Source organism: Moschus berezovskii, chromosome 7, assembly GCF_049115385.1.
Source record: "Moschus berezovskii isolate FMDL1 chromosome 7, NW_MosBer_1.0, whole genome shotgun sequence".
NCBI lineage: Eukaryota > Metazoa > Chordata > Mammalia > Artiodactyla > Moschidae > Moschus > Moschus berezovskii.
In genome coordinates, this window is record NC_142466.1 from 83,159,221 (window position 1) to 83,184,089 (window position 24,869).

A 24,869-nucleotide genomic window follows, 5' to 3' on the forward strand; every position below is an offset into this window, starting at 1 on the left:
CATTAAAGAATTGTACTCACAAAGAAACAAACCACACACACACAGCACGGCACAACAGAGGCTTTTATTTTTATACCAACTCTTCTTTAAAGGAAGTGGCCATTTTGACTGGAAAAGGCTCCAAATAAGGGTATTAAGCTAGAAAGAGAAGTTGTGGTGAAGCTAACTTGAAGCTTCAAAACCAACACAGAGAACAGAACAGAAAAGCATCTCTTTCTGAAAGTAACCCCAAAGCGGAACCCTTCCTTATTTGGCAGTTGTGTCATGACTGAACCCTCAACTCCAGTATGTTCTCTGAACTGTGGCATACTGAAGGTCTTTTGGTTGAAATAGTCCACAGAATGGTGGCCTGCCTAAGCCCACTTCTGTGACCTCTCCAGGTATACTACACTAGTGCCCCTCTGTGATGGGGGCCTACCTATCAAGCTCTCCATGAAATGGAGCTGCTCCTCTACCCCTTCTTCCCATCCCAGTGTTGACCTGGAGCACATGAAACTTGCACGACCTTTTAGACAACTTAAGAATTGATGCTTTTGAACTGTGGTGCTGGAGAAGACTCTTGAGAGTCCATTGGACTGCAAGGAGATACAACCAGTCCATTCTAAAGGAGATCAGTCCTGGGTTTTCATTGGAAGGACTGATGCTAAAGTTGAAACTCCAATACTATGGCCACCTCATGCGAAGAGTTGACTCACTGGAAAAGACTCTGATGCTGGGAGGGATTGGGGGCGGGAGGAGAAGGGGATGACAGAGAATGAGATGGCTGGATGGCATCACCAACTCGATGGACGTGAGTTTGAATAACTCTGGGAGTTGGTGATGGACAGGGAGGCCTGGCGTGCTGTGATTCACGGGGTCGCAAAGAGTCAGACATGACTGAGCGACTGAACTGAACTGAACTGATGGGGCTTGGATGCCTTTGCAGCGGGATTGTGTCTTTCATTTGATTTGGTTTGCCCAGACTTCCACCACACTCAGCCTCAGCTCTCTCCTCTCCACCTGGTGTGGCTGCTCCCCACAGGTCTCAGGTCTGGTTACTTCGACCATGACAACCTTCTATCCCTCCACTTCCCCGGCCCCTCTCCTTCCTCCCTGTCCTCCCAGTCAGCTGATACCCTCACAACTTTGTTGCCTCCTACTCAGTTACAATCATGTTTCAACCTAAGCAAAACTTTATGCCAGAAGAATACAAGAGGGATTTAAAATCTGTTACTGAAAGAATACATTTCTAAAGTACTGTATGATGTTGTAAAGGGAATAATTTAAGCCTTATAAGAGTTAAAAGTCTAATGTGAAGAGAATATTTTATATTTATTGATATCCGAAAACTATCATTAAGTTTACCCTAAGGTTACTGAGAGAAAAAACAAGAGGAAGTGGGAAAACATTATTTATAGTTCTTCCAGTATAATAATAGATCAAAAGAATATGAAGGGATTTAAGTATATGTTGGTTTCCTCACTTCCTGAAATTATGACCTTTTCAAAGACCACAATAAAAGAGACATAGTCTTTTGAGTAACATTAGGATATTGATCACTTAAAAAATACTACTGGAAGGCTAATTTACATTTCTCTGTAGCTGAATTGACAGTTTTAAAAAATATGTTTCTGATTCAGGAGACCCTCATTCATAAAAGGGCACTGGTATACCAAAGCCTCTCATTAAATCCCACAATTCAGTGGGTTGTTATTGTTGTTCAGTCACTAAGTCGTGTCAGACTCTTTGTGACCTCATGGACTGTAGCACACCAGGCTCCTCTGTCCTCCATTATCTCCCAGAGTTTGCTCAAATTCATGTCCATTGAGTCGATGATGCTATCTAATCACTTCATCCTCTGCTGCCCCCTTCTCTTTTTGCCTTCAATCTTTCCCAGCATCAGGGTCTTTTCCAGTGAGTTGGCTCTTTGCATCAGGTGGCCAAAGGATTGAAGCTTCAGTGGGACTCTGGCTTAAAAGAATAAAGAACAGATTTACAGTTTCCCACTCATACCCAATACCTTTTTCTTCTATTTAGAAGGTCGTAAAGCTGTCCACAGTAGATTTCATAGAAGCTGATCCACACAAAAAGATGCCTTCTTGGCTGGGACACTTCCAGTTGTCTGAAGATGTCTCTGGCAGCAAGAGCGTACAGTCCTGGGTTCTGATGAGTTCCTATCATGGTATAAGTCTTTCCAGCACCTGTCTGTCCATATGAGAAGCAAGTGGCATTGCCTCTGGGGGAAGAATCATTTGTATTTACTTTTAAATTTCAAGAGAACTGCTAACACAGATTTTTAAATGACAAAAGTCAGGTGGAAAAAGAACCCTCCATAAAATTCAACTATAAAATATACAATCCTTTAAGAAGAGGGCTTTACATTATAAAAATATAGGAAGAAAAGAATTCTCAAAGCAGTATATAAATTTTTTGAATAGAAATTTTACAACCATAAGACAACTCTAGAAGATATGGAAACAAAGACCCGATGTTAGGTGCTTTAGAGAATCCTTGAGGGGAAAAAAAAATTGTGTTAATCCTTAAAGATAAGTTCTGTGAAAGAAGTAATAGAAAACTAAATATAATAAATAATAGAAGATCACACAATATGGTGGTGATCACTTATAAGAATATTAAGGAAGTTTAAACAGAGGCAAAATCAATTGAAGCAAAATATTTGAAGAAGGACTCACGAAAGACCTATTATGGCCTTGGTTTTCACTTTCATCAATAAATTACTGGGCTACTTGATTTTCAAGACCCCTTAAAGCCCTGATATCCTATGATTTTAAGTGGAAGCCACTGTTCCTGCATGGGGATATGTGTGTGTACACAAGCTGGATGGGTGTGAAAAACTATAAAATAAGAGGTGGACAGAAAAGTTGGGAGACCAACCTGCCAGCCACAGTGTATTTCAGGAGGAGATGAGGCCAAGATTACCTGAGAACTATGGAATCCTGTGTGCTATGTAGTCCTAGTACTATGCAGGACTAAACAGAGAGTGAACACAATGTTATGCAGTAAGTAGCTAGATTCTTATCGGAGAAGGCAATGGCAAGCCACTCCAGTACTATTGCCTAGAAAATCCCATGGATGGAGGAGCCTGGTAGGCTGCAGTCCATGGGGTCGCTAAGGGTCGGACACGACTGGGCGACTTCACTTTCACTTTTCACTTTCACACATTGGAGAAGGAAATGGCAACCCACTCCAGTGTTCTTGCCTGGAGAATCCCAGGGACGGGGGAACCTGGTGGGCTTCCGTCTATGGGGTCACACAGAGTCGGACACGACTGAAGTGACTTAGCAGCAGTAGCAGCAGCTAGATTCTTATACAGGCATCCTATGGATTGATGATAAAAGCAGCAAGAAAAATATTCTATGAATATGTATGGACACAGGGGAAGGGGAGGCTGGAGGTAGACAGAGAGATGAACACACAGAAAGGACATGAAGCCAGACAGAAACCAAAGAAACAGTGATTTGACAAGAGCAAAGGAATCATGGAAGTTTGAGAATCAAGACATGGGAGCAAATAAAATGCAAGCTGTTTAGAAGCAGAGACTGGTTGGTCACTCCTTGTCTTTTAAATCATGGCTCCCAATAGTGTGGGCACTTGAATACACTGGCAGAGTCACAGTTGGGAAAAGAATTACAGGAGAAAAATGTAAACACACTGAAGAAGATTTAACAGAATAAGAATAATAAAGAACAACATCTACCTTATCTTCTCAACATTTTTGTGACGAACTTTAAAAAAAAAAAAAAAGATGAAAGCTCTTACTACACCTTACAGAACTTAACCTAACAATTTCACCTAACTTGCAACTCTCTTATTTTTTATTGATAATGTCTTAACATTTAAATGTTAACTTATTTTAGAAACCTGCTCTCTCAAAATGCACTCCTTAAATTTGGTAGATAAGAAACTGAACCAGAAAGAAATTTCACTTTAATCTGTTCATAAAAAAACAAACTTCCATACAACCACAATAAAAAGACAACAAAAAACAGGCAAATGAAGATATCTGAGTGGCCAAATTAGCACATGAAACAATGCTCAGTATTAGATCCCAGGGAAAAGTAAATTTATATAAAAAAAAAAACACAACACAATGAGATACAGTTCCATACCTATTAAACTGGCTAGAATAAAAAAGATTGACCATATCAAATATGGTGAAGGTATAGAACTTCAATTCTCATACATTGCTGTTGGGAATATAAAATAGAGCAAGGAAAATTGTTTGACACTTTCTTATAGACCTATCCAATAACCTGGTAATTCTATTTATAGATTTTTATTCAAGATAAGTTAAGAGATGTCCATAAAAAGACTTGGATAAAAAAGGTTCATACAGTTTTATTCATAATACTCCAAAATTGGAAAGAACCCAAACATCTATCAAAAGAAGAATGGATAAAAAAAAACTGGAATATTTATAGAAGGAAATATTACTCAGCAATAGAACCAGTTACATGCAACATGTACTAATATCAAAAAACATTATGTTAAGCAAAAGAAGCCAGGCATAAGATATACATTATAACGATCCTATTTCTATGACATTTTAGAATAGGCAAAACTAATCTATTGTGACAGAAAGCAAGTCAGTGGCTATATAAGACCTGGAGGTGAAGGTGGGAGAACTTTCTGGGACTATGGAAACTTTCTGTATCTTATTCCGGATATTGGTTACTTCAATACATCAAAACTCATCAAACCTAAGTACTTCTTAAGATCTGTGCATCTTGATGTATGTAAATTATACTTCAGTTTTCAAGTTATAAAAGTAAAAATACCCTGAAATCAACTACCCAACATTTTCTACCCATACCTGACTACTATATATTTTAAATATATAACAGAGCCCCCCAAGTACCTACTCTGTCCCATTTAAAGTTTACTAAGTGTGAATAATTATTTTTAAATTAAAAAATACATCTATGAAAAGTGAGTGATAGTCACTCATCTATCCTACTTGAAAAAAAATTAATGAAACTATAGCTAGAATACATAATTCCTATTAGCAAAAGTTCAAACTAATTACAACCACATACATCTTTTTATTCTAAGGACTTTGATAAAATAATACTGCTGGCAGCTTATATTTTTCCACTAAGCACAGAGAATCAATATCACCAATGTAAATGAAAATTTTGCTGAATATTTCTAAATGTTTTGAGACTCCTATAAGGAGACATGGAATTTTCCAGAAGAGTAAATTCATTAGGTCAAAACACAATTTCATATTTAATTCAAAATAATAGAAAAGCATAAATAATATTTACAAAGAAATATGATTTATGGAAAAATAGAAAATAAAAGGCAAGAGGAGCAAATAATTTCTATCATACCCATTGAAAATATGCTGAATGAGTGGGTGAGTAGTCTTCATGTAAATATCCTGATTGGTACATGCCTCATCAAAGATTTCATCAAAATAAAAAACATGCTGAAAAAGAAATTTGATTTTTAGAGAAAGAGATACAGTCTGGATTTTCTTCATCACTATTTTAGTTGACACACAATAAAGGTGCAAATACATTTTTAACTAATAGTAACAATTCATGACAAACTTAAAGATAAGAAGCAATCATCAACTGTCAAATAACAGGGCCTAGTTTTACTTGAGATCTCTGCAGACATGTTCTTATACTGTAAAAACTAAGCTTCATGATTTTTGTTCTCTCTTAAGGGAAGTAAATTAATGAGTGTTAACAGTGAGCCAATCCTCCTTAAATCTAGGAGAGGAACTGAATTCTATGGAGATTATTCTCATAGCCCAGTCTGAGCATGTGGGAAACATGAGCAAAGAAGCAAAGCAGGAAAGCACAAAGAATGTTTAGAAGACAGGAAGGATTTATTGTGTTTGAAATACAGGATACTGGCAGGTAGAAAAGTGAAATAGCAGGTGAGAATAAGGAGTTAGGACTATAGCAGGGGTCTTGGGACACCAGCATTAAGGGAGAGGAGGGAATGCTTAGATTTAATTTACTAAAAGTGGAAAGGCAAAAAACTTTGCAAAAGAGAGGGATGAGCTGAGCCATTTTATTGGAAGACTAATCTGCCTTATATTGTGCATGAATTGGAAACATGAACACTAGTGGTTAGGTTAAAGAAAGAAAGAAAAGGAAATTCGCTCAGTCATGTCCAACTCTTTGTGACCCCAAGGGCTGTAGCCTACCAGGCTCCTTCATCCATGGAATTTTAGGTTAGGTTAAGAAGGGTCTAAATTAGACAATGACAATAGAAATAAGAAGAAATGAGCGCATGAGAAATTTGGCAGCTGACTGGATGTGATAGCTGAGGAGAGAAAGGAATCCGAGATTATTCCCAATGAAAAACCATGGTAATCTGAAAGAGGAGAGGTAGGAGACCCCATTAAGTTAGGTCTGGAAAGCGTTAGTTCAGCAACCATAATTATTTGCATAATTTAGAGGCTTACCATGTTGGCAGCCCAACTATATCTGGGTAAAAAATCCTAATAATTTCAAGTCTGACTGTAGTATCATAATGGCAATCCACACATAATGAATGAGAGATGAAGTCATATTTTATACTACCTTTTGGGCCTACTCTAAATATTCAGTTAAGAAAAAATTTTATGGGGAAATTTTTTTTGCAATAAACAAAATTTTTATTCAAACAACTGCAGTACAGGGCACAATTCAGATTTTTTTAAAAAATGGAAAGGAAACAGGAAAAATATTTTCATCACTTTACATCTTCATACAAATGTTATGGCTTAGTGTCTACATTCATCCATTGAGCACAGAATCCCCTAGATTTGAGATCTTTCAGCAAAATTAGAACACTAATATATAAGGTTCTTTTTACAAAGGTCCATGTTCTAGCTTTGGTTTTTCCCTAATTAAAAAGCAAGGTCTGTCTGCATCTCAAGATGCTTCTCTGGTGGAAATGGGCTTAAGCCAGTTTACTATGGGTCACTGTACTCCAAGTATGATTCAGTTTCATATACATTACTTTAGAATGGAAATTTGTTAGGTCATTTGAGAAGAAATTGGAGCCACAAAGCCAAATTTATAAATAGAAAAAATTCTCCAGGGACTCCCTTGGCAGCCCAGTGGTTAGGATTCTAGCTTCTACTGCATGGGTAGGGAACTAAGGTCCTGCAAGCTGCACAGTGTGGCCAAAAAAAGAAGAGAAAAAAGTCTCCAAAAGTTAGGAGGTGAGAAAAACATGAACCTGTGCAAAGAGATCTGTGAACATTTAGTGCTCTGAAAATGTGACTGATTTTAAGAACAGTAAAATGTAACTTTGAAGCTGGGTCATAGGTAGATGGCGGTTCATTATACTTTTGATTAGGCTTGAAAATGGCAATAATAAAGAGCAAAATATATTTCTAAAATCTGATTTTAATGGACATGATTTACACCTAACTCATAAACAGGTCTTTAAGCAAGGAGACAAATCCAGTCTTTGCTCAGAAATCACTGTATGTTTTTATAATTCAGAAAACAAAGATCATGGCATCTGGTCCCATCACTTCATGGGAAATAGATGGGAAAACAGTGGAAATAGTGTCAGACTTTATTTTTTGGGGCTCCAAAATCACTGCGGATGCTGATTGCAGCCATGAAATTAAAAGACGCTTACTCCTTGGAAGAAAAGTTATGACCAACCTAGATAGTATACTAAAAAGCAGAGAAATTACTTTGCCAACAAAGGTCCGTTTAGTCAAGGCTATGGTTTTTCCAGTGGTCATGTATGGATGTGAGAGTTGGACTGTAAAGAAAGTTGAGCGCCGAAGAATTGATGCTTTTGAACTTGGTGCTGGAGAAGACTCTTGAGAGTCCCTTGGACTGCAAGGAGATCCAACCAGTCCATTCTAAAGGAGATCAATCCTGGGTGTTCATTGGAAGGACTGATGCTGAAGCTGAAACTCCAATACTTTGGCCACCTCATGCGACGAGTTGACTCACTGGAAAAGACTCTGATGCTGGGAAGGACTGGGGGCGGGAGGAGAAGGGGACGACAGAGAATGAGATGGCTGGATGGCATCACCAACTCTATGGACATGAGTTTGAGTGAACTCCGGGAGTTGGTGATGGACAGGGAGGCCTGGCGTGCTGTGATTCATGGGGTTGCAAAGAGTCAGACTGAGCGACTGAACTGAACTGAACTGATGATATCAAAAGCATTTTTGTCATTTCTCAGGAAAATTTTTAAAAATGAAGAGAAATAAATGTGGGAATAAACTGGTTTTGGTTCTATTTCACTGAGTATATGGCTACTCTCTTTTTATAAGTGCTCTTGAGTAAACACTTTTGAAAGCATGTATTCATTAAAGGAATTAGTATCTTTTCATCTAATAGAACTGAAGATTGATTTTTCACGGCAAATTGATGAGGAAAAAATGGAAACAGTTGCAGATTTTATTTTCCTGGGTTCCAAAATCACCATGGACAGTGACTGCAGCCATGAAAGTAAAAGATGCTTCCTCCTTAGAAGAAAAGCTATGACAAACCTAGATAGCGTATTAAAAAGAAGAGACAATGCTTTGCCGACAAAGGTCCATAATAGTCAAAGCTATGGTTTTTCCAGTAGTCATGAACCAGTGGGAGAATTGGACCATAAAGAAGTCTAAGCGCTGAAGAATTGATGCTTTTGAATTGTGGTGCTGGTGAAGAATGTTGAGAGTCCCTTAGACTGCAAGGAGATCAAAGCAGTCAACCCTAAAGGAAATCAACCTTAAACACTTGTTGGAAGGACTGATACTGAAGTTGAAGCTCCAATACTTTGGCCACCTGATGAGAAGAGCCAACTCACTGCCAAAGGCCCTGATGCTGGGAAAGATTGAGGGCAGAAGAAGAGAGCAACAGAGGATGAGATGATTGGATGGCATCACTAACTCCAGTTGGTGATGCCATCAAATTCAATGAGCTTGAGCAAACTCCGGGAGATAGTGAAGAATAGGGAAGACTGGTGTGCTGCAGTCCATGGGGTTGCGAAGAGTCAGACACAACTTAGCAACTGAACAACAACAACAACAATTTTTCCTTCCAATAGAACTTATGATTTTTCCAATACTTCTGTAAGAATCTCTCGTGAAAGATATGTGAACATGCAAGATTACTATTGTAATTCATAAAGTCCTCTGCATCACATACACTTTCATTTGACCATATTTTATCAATGAAATTTGATTAATATTCACTTCATGGAGTTCCCTGGTGGCTTAATGGTTAGAATTCTGGGCTTTCACTGCTGTGGCTTGGATTCAATCCCAGGTCAGGGAACCGAGAGCCTGCAAGCTGCTCTGGGTGCAGCCAAGAAAATAAAAAATCACTTTAGCCTTGATATGATAAGAGTTGCATAGATTATTTATTAAAGAATTTTTTTTTCAGATTATAAATGTATTTCTAAAATATCTCTGGAAAGATACACTTAAAATAGTATACTGGTTGTCTTCAAGGACAAATGAGATTAGAGACACTCTTCATAGAATGATCTATATCCTATTCAAAAGTTCTGATTATATTGATACAAGAGCAATAATGCTGATTGCAGAAAAAAAATTTAAACATGGATTACAACAGATAAGAAAATCAAATCATCTGTAAATCTTACTACCCTGAGATGGCCACTACTGACTTAGATATATTTCAGTACCATCTTTTTTTAATCTATATATATTTTCCTGTATTTAAGAAATTGGGGATGAAAGAAACAAATGTTTCCTTGTTTTTTTCACTCATTATGTTGCTATCATAAAATTTAATGGTTAAGTATGACAGCACAATGTATGTATATGATCACATATATTAAGTAACAAAAGATCTGAAAGGATAAGATATTTAATTAAAGGACACATAAACCTATTGTTTGAATACCTGAATAAGATTAAAAATAAAACCCAAAGAATCTAGGATCAATATTTACTTGCTATGTTTGCTACGAACCTCCCTTTTCTTCTTTCTACTTAAGGAAGAAAGGGGGGGAGAAAAAACGCCTCTCAACACATATTATAAGCATTGACAAGTAAGGAGTTTGACCTATGACAGCAAAGGTCCAAAGTTCAAACAGCAGAGAAAAAGCTATGGAAACTATGGATATTCAATAAGTATTGACCAATGGTAATGACAAAGAAGTAAGGTTATTGTGTTTTGGGATAATGGAAAAATACAAAAGATAACATGATGCCTCCTTGAGGGAATTACTGTGACAGAAGCATCATTAAGGCAGTCTTGGGTAGATGGTGACTGGATAGGGCTATTACTATGGCTATAAGTAGCCATGGAACTAGATAGCATTACAACTAATTGGTCATTTGGATCATTTTCAATATAAATACCTCCCACCTAGAGCTAATAGATTGTGCACTGACCAGCAATCGATAAGGCTGTTAAAGTGATTGAGTTGGTTAGACAGTGGCCTAGTAATTTAGTGCCCATAGAAAGACTCTGTGGATTGCTTTGACTGTTACTGAGAAACCCAATTTTTGGTAAGCAAAGAAAACAAAGAACAATGCAAGTGTTAAAGAGGGGAGAGTATTAATAACTTGACTTCAGTGTTAAAGGATTTATTTCAGTAGAGTAAAATCTCAGCTGACCAAGGTGAGTTGTCTGCACACCAGATTACTCACCACCATTTTTTTTCCCTTCCTACTAATCACTGGGTTTTGTACTTTTTTTTTTTCTTATGCCACTTGACTTGCAGAGGATCTCAGTTTCCTGACTAGAGAATGAGCCCAGGCAATCCCTATCAAGCTACCAATGATATTTTTCACAGAACTAGAACAAATAATCTCACAATTTGTATGGAAATACAAAAAACCTCGAATAGCCAAAGCAATCTTGAGGAAGAAAAATGGAACTGGGGGAATTAACCTGCCGGACTTCAGGCTCTACTACAAAGCCACAGTCATCAAGACAGTATGGTACTGGCATAAAGACAGAAATATAGATCAATGGAACAAAATAGAAAGCCCAGAGATAAATCCATGCACCTATGGACACCTTATCTTTGACAAAGGAGGCAAGAATATAAAATGGAGAAAAGATAGTCTCTTTAACAAGTGGTGCTGGGAAAACTGGTCAGCCACTTGTAAAAGAATGAAACTAGAACACTTTCTAACACCATACACAAAAATAAACTCAAAATGGATTAGAAAGCTAAATGTAAGACCAGAAACTATAAAACTCCTAGAGAAGAACGTAGGCAAAACACTCTCCGACATAAATCACAGCAGGATCCTCCATGACCCACCTCCCAGAATATTGGAAATAAAAGCAAAAGTAAACAAATGGGACCTAATTAAAATCAAAAGCTTCTGCACAGCAAAGGAAACTATAAGCAAGGTGAAAAGACAGCCTTCAGAATGGGAGAAAATAATAGCAAATGAAGCAACTGATAAAGGATTAATCTCCAAAATATACAAGCAGCTCCTGCAGCTCAATTCCAGAAAAATAAATGACCCAATCAAAAAATGGGCCAAAGAACTAAACAAACATTTCTCCAAAGAAGACATAAACATGGCTAACAAACACATGAAAAAATGCTCAACATCCCTCATAATCAGAGAGATGCAAAGCAAAACCACAATGAGATACCATTTCACACCAGTCAGAATGGCTCCTATCCAAAAGTCTACATGCAATAAACGCTGGAGAGGATGTGTAGAGAAAGGAACCCTCTTACATTGTTGGTGGGAATGCAAACTAGTACAGCCACTATGGAGAACAGTGTGGAGATTCCTCAAAAAACTGGAAATAGAACTGCCATATGATCCAGCAATCGCACTCCTGGGCATACACACCGAGGAAACCAGAATTGAAAGAGACACCTGTACTCCAATGTTCATTGCAGCACTGTTTATAATAGCCAGGACATGGAAGCAACCTAGATGTCCATCTGCAGACGAATGGATAAGAAAGCTTTGGTACACATACACAATGGAGTATTATTCAGCCATTAAAAAGAATACATTTGAATCAGTTCTAATGAGGTGGATGAAACTGGATCCTATTATACAGAGTGAAGTAAGCCAGAAAGAAAAACACCAATACAGTATACTAACGCATATATATGGAATTTAGAAAGATGCAAATGATAACCCTGTATACGAGACAGCAAAAGAGACACAGATGTATAGAACAGTCTTTGGGACTCTGTGGGAGAGGGTGAGGGTGGGATGATTTGGGAGAATGGCATGGAAACACGTATGTTGTCGTATGTGGAACGAATCACTAGTTCAGGGTTGATGCATGTTATAGGATGCTCAGGGCTGGCATGCGGGGATGACCCAGAGGGAGGATAAAGGGAGGAGGGAGGTGGGAGGGGGGTTCGGGAGGGGGAACTTACGTAAACCTGGGGCGAATTCATGTCAATGTATGGCAAAACCAACCAATATAATATTGTAAAATAATTTGCCTCCAATAAAAAATAAATTACCAAAAAAAAAAAAGAGAGAATGAGCCCAGGCCATAGCAGTGAAAATGCCAAATCCTAACCATGAGACCACCAGGGAACTCTTAGTCACTGCGTTTTGAAGCAAGAGACAGAGAGAATAGAATGGACATAATTCAGGAAGGCAGAGGCAGAGTAAGAGAAACTCTGAATTTCCAGATTTTAATAAATTATTCATAATTGCTTCATGATTTTAAGAGTGCCTAAATTACAATACCTTCCATCAATGGGGTTTGCTGCTTTCATAACAGACTGAAGGAATTATTGAAAGGGTACCTAAGAGTTGGGAATAAATTCATTTTGATATCAAAGTCTTTGTTCTTGGACTTAATCATAATCATCCTGGCAGGGAGTGAACATTTCTTAATGTGTTTGAGCTACCAGTGCTTTACTTAAACCCATACATGTTCAATGTGAAATCACATTCCTGGATTATCTTTACTCACTGCAATCTACTTTATACAAAGTGGTCTGTTTAGGAACCCAATTTCTACCAACTTTATGCCTAAACATAATTTAAGAATCAAAATAAGCAGTTGGCTGGCAAGGTGGGGCCATGTCCTCTCCATCTTTAAACTCCAGACTTGCACTCAGCAGAGTAAGTTTACACTGAGGGACAGGAGAGGACTGAGGCTGTGTGACCATCTCACAGCTGGTCTGGGGCAACTCAGCGACTGTCCTTCCTACCAGCAGTTCATTATTTAAACTCTTTCTATTCTCCCATTTGCTCTTTTATGACTGAATATGTATAATTAAATTCACATAAAGCATGGTAAGTGAATGTATATTGCAACTCTATTGCACGAGAGAGGAGGAATTATGCTTGCGTTATCTCCTACTGCACTATATTTTTTTAAAAATGAAGGCTAAGTGTTATCAGTGATTAATGCAGTGTCACATAGAATGAATGCCAACACTCAAACCTAAAAACTGAATTTCAGAATTTGTACTGCTACTCAAACAAAAAACTTGACACTTGATAATGTTAGTTCCATTGAAGGAAAGTATCATACCTGCAGAATATATTGTGTGAGGTCAACTGCTTCTTTCTTCTCATGAACAAGTAGAGTTTCTTTATCTTTCACAGTAATAATGTTGATTTCTCCACGACGTACCTCCCTCATGCCCAGAGGGCGTTTTCGAACACAAACTCTGATTTTCTCCGTCTCAGTCCAAGGATTCTCTTTCTCTGAAGTGTTCTGTCTGATATATGTAAGTGGGCTTTAATTTTTAGTTAATGGAATAAAGCTATGGTATAATACGAACACACACACACACATATACACACAATATCTGTTATATACTGAAGTGCTGACACTGAGAAAGTTCATTAGCTCTAAATCCTCCTGATTTACTTCTATCTCCATCTCTACTCAATTCCACCCAGATGCAAATTTCTTGCTTCCTTTCAATCCTTATTATTGTACATTTACTGTTTTCTTGACCATTCAATCTAATTTTTTTTTTACTCGTACCTGGGTTTATTAAATACCTTGAATTTGGTGGTAGGTTTCAATGTATTTTCCCTGTGTTTCTCCCAGGTATATTCTGACCCTCCCTTTGTCTTTCTTGCTTCCGTTTCTTTGCCTACCCTAAAAGGTGTACGTCAAGGTTGTGTATTGTCACGTTGCTTATTTAACTTATATGCAGAGTACATCATGAGGAACGCTGGGCTGGAAGAAGCACAAGCTGGAATCAAGATTGCTGGGAGAAATATCAATAACCTCAGATATGCAGATGACACTACCCTTATGGCAGAAAGTGAAGAGGAACTCAAAAGCCTCTTGATGAAAGTGAAAGAGGAGAGTGAAAAGGTTGGTTTGAAGCTCAACATTCAGAAAACAAAGATCATGGCATCTGGTCCCATCACTTCATGGGAAATAGATGGAAAAACAGTGGAAACAGTGTCAGACTTTGTTTTTTTGGGCTCCAAAATCACTGCAGATGCTGATTGCAGCCATGAAATTAAAAGACGCTTGCTCCTTGGAAGGAAAGTTATGACCAACCTTGATAGTATATTAAAAAGCAGAGACATTACTTTGCCAACCAAAGTCCGTCTAGTCAAGGCAATGGTTTTTCCCGTGGTCATGTATGGATGTGAGAGTTGGACTGTGAAGAAAGCTGATCGCCGAAGAATCGATGCTTTTGAACTGTGGTGTTGGAGAAGACTCGTGAGAGTCCCTTATACTGCAAGGAGATCCAACCAGTCCATTCTAAAGGAGATCAATCCTGGATGTTCATTGGAGGGACTGATGCTAAAGCTGAAACTGCAATACTTTGGCCACCTCATGCGACGAGTTGACTCACTGGAAAAGACTCTGATGCTGGGAAAGGTTGGGGGCGGGAGGAGAAGGGGACGACGGAGAATGAGATGGCTGGATGGCATCACCGACTCTGTGGACATGAGTTTGAGTGTACTCCGGGAGTTGGTGATGGACAGGGAGGCTTGGCATGCTGTGATTCATGGGGTCGCGGAGAGTCGGACACGACTGAGCGACTGAACTGAACTGAACTGATATGTATTTATTTGTTAGAACATGATCCTACTCCCAGAACGCTTTTATGACTGGTGCTGTCCACCACTAATTCATCCTTCTATTCAGACACATTTCTTCTCTGGCTGTCCTCAGTGAACTCATCTACCTTAACATCCAGAAGAGAAGCAATATTCCTTGGGTTAAAAGTACAAAATTCATCAGGTTTACTAGCTGAGCCTAATGGTGGCATATATGATACATCTAAGCATTGACCACTTTACCTTTGCAGAAATGCCTCTTAAGTGAGGTAACAAGAAAAAAAAATCCTTGAAAGTAGATGCTTTACCAAGACCAATGCCTTTGGCACATATACTTAGAATGTCTTAGAGAGACAAATTATTCCCTTCCTTTACACTTTATAATTTAATTAATAGCCCCTAAACAGCCTTTTATAATAGATTTTATACAGGATATTTCACTATATAATTGTTTCATATCAATTTCAATTTTCTGAGACCTCCAACTGGCTGGAAAATTATTTTTCGCCAAGATCTAAATTAGTAAAAAGTAGGAAATAAAATTTCTAATATATTACATAAAAAACTACTCAAGGCTTTTGAAGCATATTATTATTTTTTTAACCAATGTATAGTAGACATCTAAAAAAGAACCATTTTGACTTGAAGTGTGGCAAAATCCTGACGATCATTAAAAGTGAATGACAGGCATGTGGGGGTTCATTGTTGTATTTTCTCTTCTTTTGCATGTGTTTTACTTTTTATAAGAAAAAAAAAAACTTTCTTTGGGTTTCTTTGAACCCTACTGTGGGGTTTGCAGGATCTTAGTTCCCCAACCAGAACTGAACCCAGGCCTAGCAGTGAAAGTACAGAGTCTTAAACACTGGGCTACCCCGGAATTTCTCAGAATAAAACACATTTTTAACGCATCCTAAAGGTTCCAGGGGCTTCCCTGGTGGCTCAGAAGTTAAAGCGTCTGCCTCCAATGCGGGAGACCCGGGTTCGATCCTTGGGTCGGGAAGATCCCCTGGAGAAGGAAACGGTAACCCACTCCAGTATTCTTGCCTGGAGAATCCCATGGACGGAGAAGCCTGGTAGGCTACAGTCCACGGGGTCGCATAGAGTGGGACACGACTGAGCGACGGAACGGAACGGAACGGAAAAGGTTCTAGCTTCTTTTTTTAAAGCTCAGTTTTAATGTGAAATATTCCCTAGAAGAAATAAACTATATCTGCCTGACATGCAAAGTTAATACAGCTAGACTTAGGTCTGTTCACGATCTTAAATAAGTCAGGGCAACCCAGTCCTCTAAATACCTTTCAGTTCAGTTCAGTTCAGTCGCTCAGTCGTGTCCGACTCTCCGCGACCCCATGAATCACAGCACGCCAGGCCTCCCTGTCCATCACCAACTCCCGGAGTACACTCAAACTCATGTCCACAGAGTCGGTGATGCCATCCAGCCATCTCATTCTCCGTCGTCCCCTTCTCCTCCCGCCCCCAACCTTTCCCAGCATCAGAGTCTTTTCCAGTGAGTCAACTCGTCGCATGAAATTCAGAGTCCAATAAGTTATTTTGAACTTACCTAATTTGAGGTATCCAAAGAGAATTCTCTTCAGATAGGGATGACTCACTAACAGGAAGCTTCAAGTTGGTGAGGGAGTTTCTCAGGGTTCTGAAACTCTGACTCCTATTTAGAATGTAGGAGAGAAGACAATATTGAGAATTATTGGGACGATGAACTTTCTTAACCTCCATTTCTCTCATATAATAAGGAATAGGAAGAGTAAGATGATACAAAAGGTGAGAAAGCTCAATTGAACACCTTTCGCCCTGGGTCTGCCATGTATAAACCTCTGGGAGAGCACTTAGCTCACTGTACCGTTGTCTGACTTCCCACTCATCCTGCCCCCTAAGAGTCTCAGAGTCTCCAGATAGTCTAATGATCTTTATATCTAGAATCAGGACAGGCAGAGGGGGTATTCTATATATGCGAAATAAATAAAGCAGCAATATTTAAACTAAAATATCCATTCTACCTAAATAATGGAAAGTCGTATCTTCATTCTATTTATAAATAATTCCAATTTAGATTTTTATATGTTGTTCAATAAAAGACTAACATTCAAAAAAGTATTTGTTCTTTCACCCCTGAGCTAACCAACAGGACAGCAACAATCATGGCATTGATGGTCATAGAACAATTTAGTCCTTTCACAACTAAAAGAAGAAAAAAATACTATGTGCTCTGTGCTTTGCTAAACCAAGCCAAAAAAAATTTTATTTTCAGAAACACTATAGAATTCATTTATGTATTTCAAATTACTAAAGGCATCGCAAAGAGTCGGACACGACTGAGAGACTGAAGGGAACGGAACGGAAAATTGGGTCCTCTATTCTTTTAGAATAAAAGAACTGGTTGGTTATGAAATCCTATGAAACCTTAGCCAATATAAGACCATATGCAAATACTTTGTTTTAAGGTATGAATAATAGCCCTTATTTTTTTTTAAAAGTTGTTTAAGAATGTATTTTGTTTCTCCATAACTCACCAACCGTAACTTTTAAAATAAAATAACAGGCAATACACATTATTTTTAAAAGAACGTATTTTCTATTATACCAAGGTTAGTATTATGGATTACTTGATATTTCAACTCTTAGGGACCTTTTTAAAATTCTAAAAAGCACTAAGTGAAAATAACTTATCGTTATTAACTTATTAAAAACAATAAGTTAGTAACTTATTGTTAATAACTTATTGTCACTCTGGCTCCCAAACTCTAAATGCTATCAAAAGTATCTTACTCTTTGCAATGACCAAGCTCATCTGTTCTTCCGGGGCTGGAACTGTAAAAAGCACTCAAAATCAGGACCACATTTCAAATGTTGCAGGTAAATCAACTGCTCCAAAGACCTATTTAATTCAACTAGTTGAATTAAACAGTGGTTTTTTAAAACTTAATGATCCCTGGTTCAAGTTAATTTGATAGCTTTAAAAAAAAAATCCTGTGCATTTTGTAATTTTTTTTTTCTACTGCAGAGGCAAGTTAACCATTTTACCTTCATGGATGCACTAGATATATCATGTAATGCTATATAATAAAAACAGGTCTGCAGCAGACCCTGGTAAGTAGCAGCTGCTTGATGAACATGAACAATATCATCTTTCTCCCATCTGGAAAGTCCAAATTCTTTATCAATTTCCCCCAGTCAAGGTATCCGCATTATCACCACAGAAACTGTTCACTATTATTTTCTGTAAATATGGAGTAGTTGGTCTCTTCTGGTCATGGAGAACCTTGCCCTTGCCTAAGGCTCCCTTCCCTCCAGAAAAAAAAAAAAAAGATAAAAAGTTATTACCTGATATAGGAATGAGGGATTCCATAGTTATACCCTGAAACATGAGAGACTCTTTGAATAACTGAACTATCAAAATCCCCCTGTACTGGAGAAAAGTGATTTGATGAAAAGGGTGAAGTCTTAGCTTCTTTTTGTATGTAGGAATCAGCGGCTGTGGCATTCAGAATTCCTGTTTGCATACAGTACTGGGAATCATCTGGTAGCATGTGCTCCAGTACTTTTATGTAGTTAGACTTCTGTTCACTTGCAGAAAACTCTGATAAATCACACAGTTCAAACTGATTGTTGCTGGTAGTTCTGTCTTTGTTGTCAGTAGGAGAATCAAAATGTAGTTGCCTTCGAGGGCCAGATCTGGATTTCTGAGGCTTGACACACAGATTACTTGTCTGAAGACGATAGTCTGGGCTACTGACTGCTTTATCTTCTTCCTGCATAATCTTAATGATTTTGATAAGTTGGAAGAGACGTCTGCGGTCGTTCATGTCATGGACTCCCAATTTGGAGTAGTCCTTCATTGTAACATTGGCTAATTCATCTATTTTCTGAAGGCCAACGGCAGTAAAATGAGGATAATACTGTGCTAGTTCAGCTTCACAAAGACATTCATACAACCAGGATGTCATTTTTGTGAACAGGTTTCTATAAACTCTGAAGAGAAAAAAAAAATTCATTCACTTGAAATATAGTATATATAATACAATTATTCCTTTAAAAAAAGAAAACCACAAAAGAAATATGCAGCAAAATCCATTTCAGCATTCCAGGTTTTCAATAAATACATTTTTCTTTTAAAATGATTAAATAGCATAATGTATAAACAAGCTTATTTGTAGTAATTTGTCCTTTGCTTAATAAAAACAGACTTTCAATTTTGTATACACATAGGTACATGCACACACGTATAACACAAATCACTTACTTATTTCTAGGGAGTTCCTTCCAACCTTGCAATGTCTACTTAGCATATACCACAAACTGCTGAAACCTTCTCCCCAATTGCTGATTGTTACAGGACTAATTTTAGATGTTCAAGTTAATGTCAAGGCATGTCGCACAACTGTTTCCCATGATTAACGAACAAAGGCTAAGAACTGTTTCAAAATGGAAAGCAGAATTAAACAGTGACTCACACTGGATCATGAATATAATTCAGAGAAAATCACATTTGTATATACTGAGTACTGGTAGAAGTTAATTGAATAAAGAGGTAAAAACATCATTAATTTAGAATCTACTAATTCAGGATTTTCAGATCATTCTAAAAGGCAGGTGTTTGTAGATGTCTACCTATATACAGAACATGAATAAAAGAATTTACCTAGTAAATTAATACCATGGTTAAAAATTTTAATGGCTATACATTAAAATGTTTAAAAAATTTAACACAAGCTATTTAATTAAATATTAACAAACGATGTGGTAATAACACATAATCCTAGTCTATTATTAAAGTCAGGACCCTGGGGAGTTCTTCGTATCACTGTTAATCAAGTTCAAGTTCATAAGAATATTGAAAAGTAAGTAAACTACATTTTCTCTAAAAAAATTTTTTAAATAATTCAGTTTTCAAATTTCTATTAGTTCTTGGTAAAGCTTTTCTGTTTTCATTTTAATTTATATTTTATCTTCCTTCTAGGAGAAACAGAGAAAGAGGTCAGGGCCAGGTAAAAGTGGTAATTAAAGGACCCTGAGTAACAAACTTGGGAGGAAATGCCTCTTAGGCTACAGAAATGGTCAAAGGGGCTAAAAAGCACATTCTAAACTCATCCCGTCCTTTTCCATTTGTGGTAGATGGAAAAAGAAAAATTCTCTGCAGGCCTTTCCACCAAGAGATGAAATTTACTTCTGTTGCATTTAGGCTGGCCTTGTGACATGTTCTGGCCAACAGAAAGTGGTGGAAATGACACTATGTGACTTATATGCCTCATCAAGAGCCCTTGTACTGTTGTCAGTCACTAAGTCATGTCTGACTCTGCGACCCTATGGACTGAGCACTCCAGGCTTCCCAGTTCTACACTATCTCCTGGAGTTTGCTCAAACTCATGTCCATTGAGTCGGTGACCATCCAACCATCTCATCCTCTGCCACCTTCTTCTCCTGCCTTCAATCTTTCCCAGCATCAGGATATTTTCCAATGAATCAGCTCTTTGAATCAGGTGGCTTAAATACTGGAGCTTCAGCATTAGTTCTTCCAATGAATATTCAGAACTGATTTCCTTTAGGATTGACTGGTTTGATCTCCTTGCAGTCCAAGGAACTCTCAAGAGTCCTCTCCAACACCACAGTTTAAAAGCATCAATTCGAGGTGCGGGAGACGCCCGGCTCCGGCGCAACCGACCACGTGCAGAATCGTGGCTGAGATGAGCTACCCCGCGCCCAGGGTTAGGGCGGTGGCCAAGAGGAACTGTACCACGTTCAGGAGGCGGTGGCTGCTTGGGCACCGGAGGGCTGAGAGGAGCTGATCTACATTCAAAGCAGGAGGCGCGGCCTTGAGGAGATACCCCTCGTCCAAGGTAAGGTACAGTGGCTGCGCCTTGCTGGAGCAGCTGGGAAGAGATACTCCTCGACCAAGTGGAATATAAGAATCCAGTGTTCTGGGGAGGAAGGAACAAGATGGCGGAGGGATAAGATGGCAAGACCACTTTCTCCCCCACAAATTCATCAAAAGAACATTTGAACGCGGAGTAAAGTCCACAAAACAACTTCTGAATACTGGCAGAGGACATCAGGCTCCCAGAAAAGCAGCCCATTGTCTTCTAAAGGAGAGAGAAGAAATCCAGCTCCACCCACCAGAACACCGACACATGCTTCCCTAACCAGGGAACCCGGACAAGTCACCCGTCCAACCCCACACACAGCGAAGAAACTACGTAATAGAGAACTCCACAAACTGCAAGAAGAGGGAAAGGCCACCCCAAGCAAAGCAATATAAGCAAGATGAAGAGGCAGAGAAATACCCAGCAAGTAAAGGAACAAGATAATTGCCCACCAACACAAACAAAAGAAGAAGATATAGGGAATTTACCTGATAAAGAATTTCAAATTTTGATGGTGAAAATGATTCAAAATCTTGAAAGCAAAATGGAGTTACAGATAAATAACCTGGAGAAAAGGATTGAGAAGATGGAAGAAAGATTTAATAAGGACTTAGAAGAAATAAAAAAGAGTCAATATACAATGAATAATGCAATAGATGAGATCAGAAACACTCTGGAGGGAACAAACAGTAGAATAACAGAGGCAGAAGACAGGATAAGCGAACTAGAAGATAGAATTGTAGAAATAAATGAAACAGAGAGGAAAAAAGAAAAACGAATTAAAAGAAATGAGGACAATATTAGAGACCTCTGGGACAATGTTAAACGCTCCAACATTCGAATCATAGGAGTCCCAGAAGAAGAAGACAAAAAGAAAGACCATGAGAGAATACTTGAGGAGATAATAGTTGAAAACTTCCCTAAAATGGGGAAAGAAATAATCACCCAAGTCCAAGAAACCCAGAGAGTCCCCAACAGGATAAACCCAAGGCGAAATACTCCAAGACACATATTAATCAAATTAACAAAGATCAAACACAAAGAACAAATATTAAAAGCAGCAAGGGAAAAGCAGCAAATAACACATAAGGGGATTCCCATAAGGATAACAGCTGATCTTTCAACAGAAACTCTTCAGGCCAGAAGGGAGTGGCAAGACATACTTAAAGGGATGAAAGAAAATACCCTACAGCCCAGATTACTATACCCAGCAAGGATCTCATTCAAATATGAAGGAGAAATCAAAAGCTTTACAGACAAGCAAAAGCTGAGGGAATTCAGCATCACCAAACCAGCTCTCCAACAAATGCTAAAGGATCTTCTATAGACAGGATACACAGAAAGAGTGTATAAACTTGAACCCAAAGCAATAAAGAAAATGGCTACGGGATCGTACTTATCAATAATTACCTTAAATGTAAATGGGTTGAAATTTTCAAAAAGGCTAGGAAACAATTCTCATAGCCATCAATAGTTCAGTGTTGAGTTCATGAATAGTTTTTAAAGTTTGGGACAAACTGTAGTATTTGCTATTTGAAGTACTATTTGTAATTGGCATATTACGATGTAACATTGGTCTTCATTTCCATCTTAAAACGCCTAAAAATGCCTAACAGGTTTTTAGATTTGTGAATTTTAGTTGAAATGTATTTTACGATGTTACTAAACCTGCAGAAATATTGAAATATTTCAGAGAACTTATTCACTGTACATTTAATTTATTTTATTTATAAAAGTAGAAAACTGTAGAAAGTTTTACTTGTTGGGTCAAATGCTTGTTGCTTCAAATGCTTGTTGCATTTGAAGTGCTAGTTACAAGAAAATCAAATACCTTCAATGTATAAATGCTATTAAGTTTTTAAAGGACTCTGGAGTATAAGTAAGTTTGTTTAAAGAAATTTAGTCTGTTCAACTTGAAAAAAATAAATAAATAAAATTGGAAAAAAAAATAAAAGCATCAATTCTTTGAGATAGTGATGGACAGGGAAGCCTGGCGTGCTGCAGGCCATGGGGTTGCAGAGAGTCGGACACAACTTGGCAACTGAACTGAACTGACAGCCTTCTTTACGGTCCAACTCGCATATCCATCCACGATTACTGGATAAACCATAGCTTTGACAGTACAGACTTTTGTCAGCAAAGTGACGTCTCTGCTTTTTAATCCACTATCTAGGTTTTTTCATAGCTTTTCTTCCAAGGAGCAAATGTTTTTTAATTTCATGACTGTAGTCACCATTCACAGTAATTTTGGAGCTCAAGAAAATAAAGTCTGTCACTGTTTGCATTGCTTCCTTATCTATTTGCCATGAAGTGATGGGACCAGATGCCATTATCTTAGTTTTTTGAACGTTGAGTTTCAAAGCCAGCTTTTTCACTCTCCTCTTTCACCTTCATCAAGAGGTTCTTTAGTTCCTCTTTGCTTTCTACCATAAGGGTGGTGTCATCTCCATATCTGAGGTTGTTGATATTTCTCCCAGCAATCTTGATACCAGCTCCTGAGTCATCCAGCCCGACATTTCACATGATGCACTCTGCATAGAAGTTAAATAAGCTGGGTGACAACATACAGTCTTAACATACTTCTTTCCCAATTTTGAACCAAGCTGTTGTTCCAAGTCTGGTACTAACTGTTGCTTCTTGGCCTTCATACAGGTTTATCAGGAGGCAGGTAAAGTTATCTGGTACTCCCATCTCTTTAAGAATTTTCCATAGTTTGTTGTAATCCACACAAATTCTTTAGTGTAGTCAATGAAGCAGATGTTTTTCTGGAATTCCCTTGCTTTCTCCAAGATCCAACGAATGTTGGCAATTTAATCTCTGGTTCCTCTGCCTTTTTTAAAATCAGCTTGTACATCTGTAAGTTTTTGGTTCACACAGTGCTGAAACCTAGCTTGAAGCATTTTGAACATAACCTTGCTAGCATGTGAAATAAGCACAATTGTACGGTAGCTTGAATATTCTTTGGCATTGTCTTTCTTTAAGAATGGAATGAAATCTGACCTTTTCCAGTCCTGTGGCCACTGCTGAATTTTCCAAATTTGCTAACATACTGAGTGCAGCACTTAAACCGCATCATCATTTAGGATTTGAAATAGCTCAGCTGGAATTTCACCACCTCCTCTAGCTTTGTTCGTAGTGATGCTTCCGAAGGCCTACTTGACTTCACATTCCAGGATGTCTGGCTCTAGGTGAGTGATCGCACCATCATGGTTATCCAAGTCATTAAGATTATTTTTGTATAGTTCTTCTGTGTATTCTTGCCACCTCTTCTTAACCTCTTCTGCTTTTGTTAGGTCCTTAATGTTTCTGGCCTTTATTATGCTCATCCTTGATGAATGTTCCCTTGATATATCCAGTTTTCTCAAAGAAATCTCTAGTCTTTCCCATTCTATTGTTTTCCTCTATTTCTCTGCATTGTTCACTGAAGAAGGCCTTCTTATCTCTCCTTGCTATTCTCTGAAACTCTGTATTCAGTTGGGTAAATCTTTCCCTTTCTCCCTTGCCTTTTCTTTCTGTTCTTTCCTCAGCTATTTGTAAAGCCTCCCCAGACAACTGCTTTACCTTCCTGTATTTCTTTTTCTTGGGGATGTTTTTGGTCACTGGCTCCTGTACAATGTTACGAATCTCTGTCCATAGTTCTTCAGGCACTCTGTCTACCAGATCTAATCCCTTAAATCTGTCACCTCTACTGTATAATAATAAGGGATTTGATTTAGGTCATACCTTAATGGCCTAGTGGTTTTCCCTACTTTCTTCAATCTAAGCCTGAATTTTTCAATAAGGAGTTCATGATCTGAGCCACGGTCAGCTCCCAGTCTTGTTCCTGCTGACTGTATGGCACTTCTCCATCTTTGGCTACAAAGAACATAATCAATCTGATTTTGGGACGGACCATCTGGTGATGTCCACGTGTAGAGCTGTCTCTTGTGTTGTTGGAAAAGGGTGTTTGGTATGATGAGCGTGTTCTCTTGACAAGATTCTATTAGCCTTTGCCCTGCTTCATTTTGTACTTCAAGGCCAAACTTGCTTGTTATTCTGGGTTATCTCTTGACTTCCTACTTTTGCATTCC

At 38.2% G+C, this 24,869-nt stretch overlaps 1 protein-coding gene across 3 annotated transcripts in view; it reads right to left on the reverse strand.

Moving 5' to 3' along the window:
- KIF24 (kinesin family member 24) overlaps positions 1-24,869 on the reverse strand; it is a 72,386-nt gene that overhangs the window by 27,814 nt on the left and 19,703 nt on the right. For 2 of the 3 annotated variants that reach the window (XM_055427310.2, XM_055427307.2), the window contains exons 2-6: positions 18,263-18,910; positions 16,485-16,589; positions 13,422-13,611; positions 5,334-5,431; positions 2,000-2,215 (exon numbers count right to left, since the gene is read on the reverse strand). In XM_055427310.2, the coding sequence (XP_055283285.2) occupies positions 2,000-2,215; positions 5,334-5,431; positions 13,422-13,611; positions 16,485-16,589; positions 18,263-18,885 (1,232 nt within the window). In that variant the 5' untranslated portion in view covers positions 18,886-18,910. Of the gene's footprint in view, positions 1-1,999; positions 2,216-5,333; positions 5,432-13,421; positions 13,612-16,484; positions 16,590-18,262; positions 18,911-19,181; positions 19,265-24,869 lie in introns of those variants that run through there. The other variant, XM_055427308.2, reaches the window with a different exon arrangement.